The sequence below is a fragment of the Octopus bimaculoides genome, chromosome 3 (assembly GCF_046866305.1).
Source record: "Octopus bimaculoides isolate indiv1 chromosome 3, ASM4686630v1, whole genome shotgun sequence".
In the NCBI taxonomy this organism is placed as follows: domain Eukaryota; kingdom Metazoa; phylum Mollusca; class Cephalopoda; order Octopoda; family Octopodidae; genus Octopus; species Octopus bimaculoides.
Window position 1 is genome coordinate 48,693,534 of NC_142930.1, and position 12,704 is coordinate 48,706,237.

General features: G+C 34.7%; 1 protein-coding gene across 1 annotated transcript in view; it reads right to left on the minus strand.

Moving 5' to 3' along the window:
- Positions 1 to 12,704, minus strand: part of LOC106878123 (multifunctional procollagen lysine hydroxylase and glycosyltransferase LH3) — a 68,587-nt gene that overhangs the window by 37,428 nt on the left and 18,455 nt on the right. Inside the window, exons 2-5 of the mRNA XM_014927237.3 lie at positions 6,957 to 7,045; positions 4,904 to 5,040; positions 3,843 to 3,957; positions 1,802 to 1,853 (exon numbers count right to left, since the gene is read on the minus strand). Of these exons, the coding sequence (XP_014782723.1) occupies positions 1,802 to 1,853; positions 3,843 to 3,957; positions 4,904 to 5,040; positions 6,957 to 7,045 (393 nt within the window). The remainder of the gene's footprint in view (positions 1 to 1,801; positions 1,854 to 3,842; positions 3,958 to 4,903; positions 5,041 to 6,956; positions 7,046 to 12,704) is intronic.

Consider the following 12,704-nt stretch of genomic DNA (forward strand, 5'->3'; position numbering starts at 1 on the left):
ATGGGTGCCACTACATGGTCAGTTGACCTGTTCAAATATATCAGCTAAATGTTCCTCAAATTTTACCCTACACTATCATCTTAAAGGAAAGAAATATTGAATAACATAGTGACAGATGTACTGTATCTGAAAATAAATTGGAATGATCATAGCCAGAATGCTTTTCACTATAAGTCTGATCAGGGTTGTGGACTGTAAAGAAAAGATAATTCTAAAGTTTCAAAAGAAATATGTCAGGAGATAGCAAATAAAACTTTAGTTCATAAACATATCAGTATATATTCTATAATTTCCACACCTTTTTCCTAAATGACCATCAATCACTGTACTGTATCAGATACCAAACCCTAAACCATTGTGCTTTCACAACACTATTGTCCACTATTTAAGTTTTTCAAGCAGATGTAGTCCTCTGTTAATCCGGTTTCATATATTTGTAGCGAACTCTAGTGAACTTCCTCTCTCTATTACATATAAATACATACGAATATAGCAGGTAACAGCTAACCTTCAGGCACTGTTTTGGACCCAGTTGTGTCTACCACTCTGATTGGTTGGTGTTGGCACAATTTGTCTCTTACTATCATGTGCCAATATACAACCCAACCAATCACAACCTCCAAATAAGTCACATGAGACAGTCTGTTCAAAACTGCATTTGAGCCTACCATTAGCTATAAAAACTCACCTCCTTCTAGTCTCAGAGTCTGTTGGTTCCAGACCTTCTAAGGTCTAACCACTGACCACATTACAGTGACTTCCATCTTGTGTATATATGTGTAGCCTCAATAAACGTAAAGTTACAACCTTGTTTATATATTCTTAATCCGGGTTTACTACCTATTTATTCATTTATTCATTCATTCCTAATCATGATTTGAATCTATAACCTATGAGCAATAGTTTTCAACGTTATCCTAACAGTTGTGTTTTCTGTTACTTTACCTAATATTTAAAACTAATAAACCACATTCCTTATTCACATGAATCTTGGTTAGTTTTCTGAATTCAATCCTTTCCATCCATCTGTGTCAATGGTCAGTTGACAAATACTACATAGATCTACATCCTAGTTCAAATGTAAAAGGTAAAGACCACCTTCTGTCATGAATGGCCATGGGATTGCACTAAGAAAGTTCCCTTCTTAGGCACAAATCTGGGCAGGATTGCTTATGGAAGATCAGCAGTCACCCATGCATACCAGCCTTCCCTTTCCACACCACCTATGTTATCCAAGGGAAAGGCAAAGGTCAATGCAGCTTGGCACCAGTGATGTCACAACTCATTTCTGTAACTGAGTGAACTGTAGCAACCTGGAATAAAGTGTCTTGCTCAAGAACACAACACAGCTGAGCCATATTCCTTCAAATGTATAACACAGTTAACTAATGACTATTTAGATTAGTATCAGCAATAACTAAGCACGGATACCTGTAATAGAATCACTAACCAATGATCATCAGGTGTACCGCCAGCTAAATAAACTCCCCTTCATGAACTATAAAACCATCAATAACTGACCAAGTATCAAATTCCTATCACATATTGACCAGGTATCACATAATGAAAAATTGACCAGTAATACACAACCAACCAGTAATACACAACCAACAACTGAGTTAACTGCCACAAAAAAGAAAACACAAGAACCCACTGTCTCAACAAAAATTACTGGCTAACATCACATTCACATCAACTATGATATTGTCAACAATTATTAATGAAATCTCCTAACAACATAAATAATAAGTGACCAGTATCACCAATTGACAACCATCATCAAAAGTATGTTTTAACTTACCTCCAGAATTTAAGAAGCGCTTCTCAGCTCCAGAAACAGCAGGATATTGTTTCTGAAAGAGGAATAAGGTCTCATTTAGAGAGCAAAATAATGGCATGGTTAACAAGGTTACAGTTAACAAGGTCATATGGTCAATTTACTAGGGTCAGCAAGATCAAGAGCAGATTAACAAGGTGAAATAAAATGAACAATGGCTGATCAGGTTAAAAGTGATCAACAATTTGAATAAGAAGAAAATCAACAAAAACCAAAGCAACCACTATGGTATAAAACTATATCTAACATTTCTAATCAATAATTCTCATTAACCCACAAAGAATATTAGTTTCTTCCTGGAAATAGATGTGAAGCAACATCGTTAATATCAGGATATATAAAAAGGAAACCTGGACTCAACAAATAAATATATACTATACACTTGTCAATTAATCAGAATTTTAGCAAAAATGAATAAAATATTGAGGGGAATCATAGACTCACTACATCTACATTGATAAATGGATAAGGGTCCCGTTGTGAAGGATGAGGATGAAAGATAACAAAAGAAACTAAAGGGTCACCAAATATATATGCAATATTTATGTTAACATTATGTCCTGAATTTAACCCTTTAGCATTTAGATTATTCTGTCAAATCTAATGCTTATTTATTCACATGAATAAATCATGCATTATCTTGTGGCTTCAAGATTTCAATGGCATGATTATTTTTAGAATGACATTATAGGGTAGGTGTGAGATGTTGGATCTAGCTCGTTTGAACATAAAAGAAGCAGAATATTTGAGCCTGATACAGCTGGTTTAAATTCTAAAGGGTTAAACACTGCCTTGTTCAATTTTGCCTTTCATCCTTTTGGGGTCAATAGAATAAGTACCAGTTGAGTACTGGGGTCAATGTAGTTAACATACCCCCACTACACCTAAAAATTGCTGGCCTCGTGCCAAAATTTGAAATGAATATTTATGTTAACAAATATCAATATGCCTTGTAGATAGTACTGAAGATGGCAAAAGAATCCAAACCTACATTTCAAAAGATCCTATTAAGTGACAAAAACTGTTTCTTGCAACCTAAAGATTACCATAAATCCTCGAGTATAATACGCCCTTGAGTATAATACGCAGGGGATTTTTAGGGGGCTGTACCTCTGAAAGATCTAAACCTTGTGTATAATATGCACCCCTTCTCTAACTTGAGTCAAGGAGGTCTCTATAATGTTCTTGGTTTGTAAACATATATACAGTAACGTCCTTTATTATTATTATTGTATATTTAACATAATGCAAACATGTAGCTTTTTGTGCACTTTGTTTGCAGAAAATAAAGAAATAACAGTAATAACGTCAGTTAAAAATAAATATTAAGTAAATTGCCTTTACATATTTATCACTTAGAAAATATTTTTCATTTTTAACCTTGTATATAGTACGCACTAGAAATTTTGGGAAAAAAGTACGGATTATATTCGAGAATTTACGGTACTTCCCACACAAAGATACAAAGCAGCTGCTTCACTCAAAATTTCAGTGACCACCTTTTCCTCACCAACATATTACAATCACCATCCAGCAGCTATGCTGTATTCTCCCTTTGTCACTTGTACCACTACTAGAATATTTCCAGTTCACATTTGAAAAGAAACTATATAAGACACATATTGCTTCATTTTGCTATCTTTATTATCTTATAAATCCCATGAAAAATTTCATCCAATATTTTCTCACAAAAGTAGAAACCCTCAGGAACTCCCTCCTTACCTACATTTTTCATGCAGACATTACGTAACAGAAGCTCAATTTATACATCAACAAGACCAACTTGTGATAAGAGCTTTGAAAGGGCATAGGTATAAAGACCCTCACCATTTTCTACAAATTTATCAATGAAGTTGTCAAAATTATCAGCTATTAAATGCAAAAAGGAAGAGTTTATCTACAATATTTCTAAAGAATGAGAGAGAAGTAGACTAAGACAATTTTTCTACAAAATATTACTTTCTAAATATACCAAGGATTGTTAAAAACGAAAAAAAATTCTTACAGCAAGTGTGTGATCAGGCCAGCAGAACCCTTCAGCAGCAAATACAACACGAGATCCTAGTTTCTTATATTTACTCAAAATATCTTCTGAGCCATTTGTAAAGACAACATCATAGCTACAACATTGAAAAGAAATTTTTTTTTTAATTTTAAGATATGATAAATTCAAATAATTTGCAATTTTCTTTTTCTTAATGTTTTATTTTGTTTTCTTGTTTTGTTTTTTTTAAAATTCTTATCTGTGACTAGTTTCATACAAGGATAAATTGTTATTTTAGTTGTTCAAATGATTTTTTGATGGTTTGGTTTAGATTTTAGCCAACTTGTATGCATCACATCAATTATGATGTTTTCAACTGTGAACCAGATATTCTATTTGGGAGGCTAAATGTATGCTATCACTATGCCAACCTGATTGAACTGAATGATACAGTTATGTAAATTTAGAAATCTGCAACATTTTAATGAAAGAATTTACTAATTTTAACTTTTTTTCTTTTTTTTTTCTTACAGCAAAATAACATTTTTACTTCTAACAAGTAATAAAATCCTCAACACAACATGTGCAGAATATATTCTGAATTATGGTTTTCAAAAGATCTGGAAGGTTGAAAACTCAATTCTAATTTACAAAAATACTGATAATCATCAATATTAAGATAATCATCACTTTCATTGCATTGATCATTACCATTACTACCATAATAATAATAATAATAATAATAATAATAATAATAATAATAATCATAACTGTGCTAATGACTGTTACCATCACAACTGTATTAATGACTTATCATCATCATCATCATCACAACCGTACTAATGACTGTTACCATCATCATCGTCATCATCATAAATGCAATGATGAGTATAATGATGATGATGATGCTTTCACTCCATTATGGTTTTGATTTTCTTTTAAATTTACACAGATATCTGCATAGACATACAATTTATCTAAGCCTGCATGAAGAGAGACAATATAAAGGGGAAGGATACAGTAAAAATGTGAGATGGGGGAGAAAAGAGAAAAGTTAATTAAAAATCCAAGTGATTACTTACCTGTCAGTAAACATGATAATTAAGTCTTTTCTGTCAGAATATTGTTTCAATTCATCCTTCAAAAGATTTATCTTATGTCCACCACCCACACCCATGTCCATGTCACCACCCTCCCATTTCGTGCCCATACCAACAACCTACAAAAAATGAAAAAAAAAAGTAAATATATACAATATACAACAATGATATTCAAATACATTGATATGTGTGTATGTGTTCTAATTAAAATATAGTAAGACCTCCATCTGTAAGTAATGACCATGGATGAAGGCTCAAGTTGTCTGCCCCACTGGAACAGCATTGTCTGAAGTTGAACAGTCCGATGAGCAGATGACAGTCTCTGCCACTCAAGCAGCACTTGTGAGCTGTCCCGATGCTGTTTGAGTTGTAATTTTCTCTCCAGTATAAGACATTTGATAGGACCAAAGTCTAAGCAGTATGGTATGGAGGAAAGTTGTCCCCCTTTTCTATCATGATAGATCCAAATGAACAGCATTGCCATTACTACTTGGTATCATCATCACAAGAGTTACCAGAATGAGGTTGCAGACAATGTCAAACTGCCTCAGAGGCTCCGATTCATGATTTTCCCTCGGGGTTTACTTCTGAAGCTTTTCCCATGACTGAGTATGAAATCCAGGTTTTCCTTACTCTTGATGGGTTACCACCTCACCATACCAAGTTCTACCTGCACAAACTAAAACACATAAACAAATGTATGTATCTTTATGTTTGTAATTGGGGTTACATACCACTAATATAATTACAATAAAACTAATAGAATGAGTCCTTTTATTATTACATAACATAAAAAGCACCATCTGAACATAGTTGATGCCAGGTCTGCCTGACTGGCTCCCATGCCTGTGGTACATAAAAAGCACCATCTGAACGTGACCAATGCCAGTACCCACTGACTGGCTCCCATGCCAGCGGCACATAAAAAGCACTATCCAAACATGATTGATGCTAAGGCCACCTGACTGGCTCTCATGTCAGTGGCACATAAAAAGCACTATCCAAACGTGATCAATGTCAGGCCCGCATGACTGGCCCTCGTGCCAGTCGCACGTAAAAAACACCCACTACACTCTCGGAATGGTTGGCATTAGGAAAGGCATCCAGCTGTAGAAACATTGCCAGATCAGACTGGAGCCTGGTGCAGCCACTGGCTCTCCAGACCTCAGTCAAACCGTCCAACCCATGCCAGCATGGAAAACGGACATTTAATGATGATGATGAACTAATGGAATGTGTAACTGTAAACCACGAAAATGTCCCCTGAATAACCAGTGTCTCCAGAAGAATATAATATATAAGTACTTGGTCAAAACCCCTGAGAGTGTCCATTATTACATAGACACTACAGCTTCAAAATTCTGGGACCTCAAAGGGAGAAACACAAGCTACTTAATGTCATGGTCTATTATTATAGGTAGTGCTCTGAAAAGAATGGTTGAAAGTTAACAGTTCCATTGAATGATTGATAAATTAAGTGATTGATTACGCATACAATCCATCGTATAGTAAGGAAATAATTCCTCAGGTTATTCAAAACATTCCAGCAGTACATAAAGTAAGAACATAATACAATTCTTCATTCTTTGATATTATATATATATATATATATATATATATATATATATAAGTCAGTAAATAGTGGGTTGTGTTAACCGCATGTGGAGAAATAATAGGAAAATGAAAAATAATAAGGCAGAATGCTAAACTGAAAGCATATTTTAATATAGATTTCTAACCGGCTTTCATTGCATGGCAAATTTTCAAGAAGAGGAAGAATGAAAATGTTTTTCATGGAAAATTCAGTAAACCTAGAAATCCAAATAAGCTAAATAATGAACTGAGCAAGTTCTTGTCTAGCCAAAAAAATTAGTGGCTTATGTCTGAATATTTCCATGTTACTGCAAGGTAAAACATATTTAGATGCTATAAACATTAAATATAATCCAATACATAGAAATATTTAAAAGTCATAGCATTTTATTTTATATGTATGCAGTATGAGTGAATATATTATATTGCTAGTCTTACTTACCGACACTTTCAACTTGTACTTGTTACATGACTTCATAAATCTTCTAAACCCATCAGTCTCCTTGGTAGCAATTGTTACTATTAAGAGTTCTACAACAGAGGAAAATAACAACTTGGTAACAATTTATTCTGAAAGCTTTCTACAAACATGTTTGACAACTGACTTTGATAGAGCACAAACTATAATGGACACACTTTTCTCTAGCCCAATTATCTCACTTGGGCTATACTGCAGTGGAAAGCCAGAATAGCCTTTAAAGTTGTTCATGTCTGATTTTCATCCATGTATATATTATTTATGACTCTTAGTTTAAAATATAAAAAGGATAAAGACCGCTTTTGGTCATGAATGACCATGGGACTGAACCTAGAAAGTTATCCTTCAAGGCACATGTCCAGGCAAAGTTGTTTATGGAAGACCAGCAGTCACCCATGCATACCAGCCTCTCTTCTTCATGCCACCAACATTATCCAAAGGAAAGGCAAAGGTCGATACATCTTGGCACCAGTGATGTCGCATTTCATTTCAACAGCTGAGTGAACTGGGGCAACATGGAATGAAGTGTCTTACTCAGGAACACAACACACAGCCCGGTCTGGGAATCACACTCACTACCTTGTGATTGTGAGCCCAACACTCTAACCACTGAGGCATGTGCCTTCAAGTTTAAAATATAAACATGTATAAACATACCAGCTTAAAAAAAAGAGAGAGAAAACTATGATGATGCTGTCTATTGTTAATTTTGTAATGCCTTGTGTTGGTATTTAGTGAGAAACTATGGAATTATGGCAAGACAAAGACAGTTATGGCTTAATGAGCAAGAAAGACCTGGATATATTTATGTTGTCAAGTTAAGCCCTTATAGGTTATACCTATGATCAAAGACTTTCCAGCTGTGATAAATGCATCTTTTTTTTTTTTTTCAGACATAATTTATTCATGGTTACATTATCTAACGTGTCCTTTTGATTTTTAAAAAAATGTTGGAACGTAATTTAAGGAAGGCTTGGCAGCTCTCTAAAATGGCCATATAGGAGACCCCTTTAAAATGGTAGGATTGAAGTGGAAACACGGTGCAGTAGCATAGTGTGTCAACAAGCAGATAGCAAGCTGTGACAGGTACACTTCAGCAATAGAGGTACACAAACAAGAAAATATGAATCAGATAGAATTTTGGGAGGGAGTGAGAAATATTTATGTTAACAAGAATGATAACTTAACAGAATTAAGCCAATTAGGGAGCTTCTGTAACAGTGTTTCCCAACCTATTTTCCCCCAGGCCCCACTATGACTTTCCAGAAAAATTAATAATTGACATCTCATGATTATATACTCTCCTTAAAGAAATATCCACACTAGGGCTTCAGAATAGTGCTATACTGTAGCAAACAGTTTTCACACAGTATGCTTGGTTGAAGGAGTTGACTTGGCTAGGCTGAGTGTAGGTATTGTATGTTTGCTGTGAGATAAAAAGATTTTCACAACTCCATGTCCCACTAAAAAAAAAAAAAAAAAGAAAAGAAAAAATGTTGGATCTCATGCCCCATGTTGCTCTGTATGGCTTTTTTGGCTCGTTAGAAACAGTAACCAAATTCCTCTCAAATCACTCTTTATCATTTGATAATATAGCTCTGCACATCCATAAAAAGACAAGATCATAATGGCAAGAAATTCCTTTCATCATAGATCTGCTGCCTTAGGTTCAATCTAAGGCTAAAAAGTAAAGCAACAATTTCATAGATTGGAGAACATTCATGAGTCAGGTACACACTTTACGATATACACAGCTGTTATGCTATGTGCACAGATAAAAGTCTACATGTATAAACATAACACAATGTGCATATACAAGATGATATGCATGATAGCCTACAAACATGTGCATAGACACATTGTTGCAGGATACAACATATATTGATGCAACTGAAAATTAATTTTGCAATGAGAACACCAGAGTTGTTTATAACATTCTAGCTTTTATCTATTCCTAGTTTTAGACACTGGACTGCAGCCATGTTGGGGCAGTGCCTTGAAGGGCTTAGTCAAACAATTCAACCTCAGCATTTATATTTTTTTAAGCCTGGTACTTATTCTAACGGTCTCTTTTGACCAAACTGTTAATTTACAGAGATGTAAGCCAACACCAGTTGTCAAGCAATGGTGGACAACAAATAAAAACAAAGATACACGTACACATTTTATATATATATACATATATATTAATATATGTATATATATATATATATATAAACATATATACTCACACAAGCATATATACAGCAAGCTTCTTTCAGTTATCATCTACCAAATGAACTCACAAGGTTTTAGTTTTCCCATAGCTATAGTAGAAAACACTTGTCCAAGGTGCAACGCAATGGGACTGAACTTGGAAATCATGTGGCTGAGAAGCAAACTTCATAACACACAGCCACACAAGTGCCTATGTCAATAACTCCAGCATTTTACATTTATTTAAGAGAAATTGCTGTTAAATCTCAGTATGTTAATTGCTGAAAGGTGATATATAATGTTAGTTTTACCAAGATAATCAAATACATTTATTAGAATTTGTAGAGTTCAGTTGGTGTTAGTGTAGGAAAGTGTAGTGGAAGTGGAATACTGAGGTATGTCAGTAGTTTGGAAATACAGGAAATATCTAACACTTCACATAGAATTTGACATCACACATTCTTCCATTTTTGACTTCCACTATTCAGCTGGGAATTTATTTATTTGAGCCATTTACAGTAAAAGTAATCATTGTGTACAGAACCATAACTATATATAAGTTATACAAATGTATTACACACATGCATACATATAAATGCAAAATAATAACTGCTGTTCTCTGAAACAGCTAGATTCGAAGATTCGATGTATAGATAAACAAAAGAGGTACGTGTTTTTCTGAGGATTGGTCAAATGATAAGACATCAATAAGGGTTGAAAATCAATTATGTCTGTTTGCCATTTTCCAATCTTTGGACAAATAAGTAAATCCGACAGACTTGTATGTCTAGTATGAGGGTTTTTATATATATATATATATAAGCGCAAGAGTGGCTGTGTGGTAAGAAGCTTGCTTCCCAACCACATGGTTCCGGGTTCAGTCTCACTGTGTGGCACCCTGGGCAAGTCTTTTCTACTATAGCTTCAGGCCAACCAAAGCCTTGTGGGTGGATTTGGTAGATGGAAACGTCGTATGTATGTGTGTGTGTGTGTGTGTGTGTGTGTGTATGTTTGTGTTACTGTGTTTGTCCTCCCACCATCACTTGACAACCAATGTTGGTGTGTTTATGTCCCCGTAACTTAGCGGTTTGGCAAAAGAGACCGATAGATTAAGTACTAGACTTACAAAGAATAAGTCCTAGGGTTTATTTGTTCAACTAAAAAGCAGTGCTCCAGCATGGCCACAGTCAAATGACCGAAACAAATAAAGGAATAAAAGAATATATATATATATATACATATATATATATATATATATAATATGGGTGGTTAATTTGCAATTTTACAACCTAACGGTAGAAATATAATTGTCACTAAAGTGAAATAATAGTCAAAACTACTCAATAGCCACAGAAGCACTATCTTAATGACTGACAAGGGAGGCAAGCTCCCTACAGCAACAGATCATCAATGCTTTCGCATTTTGATGCTCATGCATCTTAATGCTCATCGATGGCTCTCACTGCTCCTAGGGTTAAACTCAGCTTACCTTGTTAGCTTATAAAAAATATATATACATACACACATATATGTATGCATGTACCAAGCAATTGTACTGACATACACACAGAGAGTACACCATGTTTTTGAAGTAAATCATCTATACACACACATCTATACACACACCATCCAAACTGAAGCCACAATAATTAGTATACAGATAGATATATCTAGTTTCCATTTTTGAACAGTGGTTTAATATTTCCAGTCAAAAGGCAGCTCTGTTGCCAGACATTTCCTTTGTCACATGCCAACAATTCCTCTAAATCCGGCAAACAATCTATAAACATCTGCTGCATCCGATTCCAAATCAGTTGACTCAACAAATCTTATCTTCATTCAACAAAGATGAGTCAACCACCCTCTTAGGATACACATCATACAGCTGAAATGAAAATATATATTTTTGAATCAACTGTAATCAATGAAATCAATATAAATTTTCAACATCCAGATGTACGTATGCGAATGTATGTGTGTATGATTCTGTAGGTAAGTATGTATATGCATGTATGTGAGAATATGTAGCCAGGGAGGGTATGTATGTGAGTGCATGTATATCAGAGTATGCGAGTGTGTGTATATGAGTGCAGATGTGTAAGACCAGATGTGTGAGTGTGAGCATATGAGTATAGATGTGTGAGAGTATGTATGTGTATGTAAGTGTGTACATGTGTATCTACATGAGTGTATATGAGCATGTATGTGAGTGTGTAGGTATGTGATTGTTGGTCTGTAGTGTAGATGTGCGTGTGTGTGTTACTGTTAACTTTCAACTGATCAGGAACCTTTCAACATTAGAAGGTTACAGGCCCCCACCAAGATCAGATCTGATCAGAGCACTGAGCTACAGTTTGCTGTTGATTGTGCTCCTGTAACTCATACTTTCCAAGTCCTATTGGTTGGTCATCATCCCAGTAACCATTCCAAAAGGTCAATGTATGTTTACATGTAAGCGCGTATGTGTATTCATATACTGTTTCTCTGCTTCATGCGGTCTCAACAATCCAGGACAAATGTCTACATACTGTAAACTTCAAAGGAACTCATCACACACTAAAAAAAGTCAAGAGTAAGATCTTCAGAATGAGGCTCAATTCAGTTTTTAACCCTTTAGCATCTGTCAAATGTAATGATTATTCATTCACATTGTTTTGAATTAATCATACATTATTTCAAAGCTTTAAGAATTTAATGATTTGATTGTTTATTTTTAGAATTACACAGTAGGGTAGGTGTGAGAGATCAGATCTAGCTAGTTTGAACATAAAACAAGCAGAATATTTGGGCTCGATATGACCAGTTTAAATGCTATAGGGTTCAACCACACAAGATGAATAATGGATCAGAAAAGCTAAGTAAATTCAGTTCAAACATAATATTTATGGAGCATTAAAAGACCCTCTATGGAAATTGCTGCATGGTACTAGTCAAGTCAGTAGATGACATGATCCTAATGAAAGACCAGTCAGTAATAGTGATTTACTGGAAGATGGGTTGGGTGGGAGCAGTTTCAGTCAAATGATAAACCAATGGATCCAGCAGACAGAGAGAAATTTTATGAATTGACCATCATCCACCATTTTGAAAGACAAGCTTTTGCAGAGGTTAGAGCTGCATACATGTGAATGGGTGCTACTTCAGTGTGTGATCTACCACAGTACCTGTGGTCTACACAATAAAATGACCTGATCTAAGTCAGGTTTAGGGTTAAGGTTAGGGGCTAGGGAAAATTTAGGGTTAAGGGCTAGACTGCAAGTAAAATGTAAATGACTAGGTACACTGCATGTATATATGCATATGTGTGTAGATAAATGTATGTATATGTGTAGATGTGAGCATATGTATTGGTATTCCAGACATCATCTTATAATGTTGTCTCTCTCTCCTTGAAGAACACTATAGAGAAATATGAAAATTTAAGTTTATTTCATTTTATTTATATATAATGCTTACTCTTTCAGATTACTCAGAAAACCATTTTATCACAATTTTGAAAACACGAAGTATCTAGCA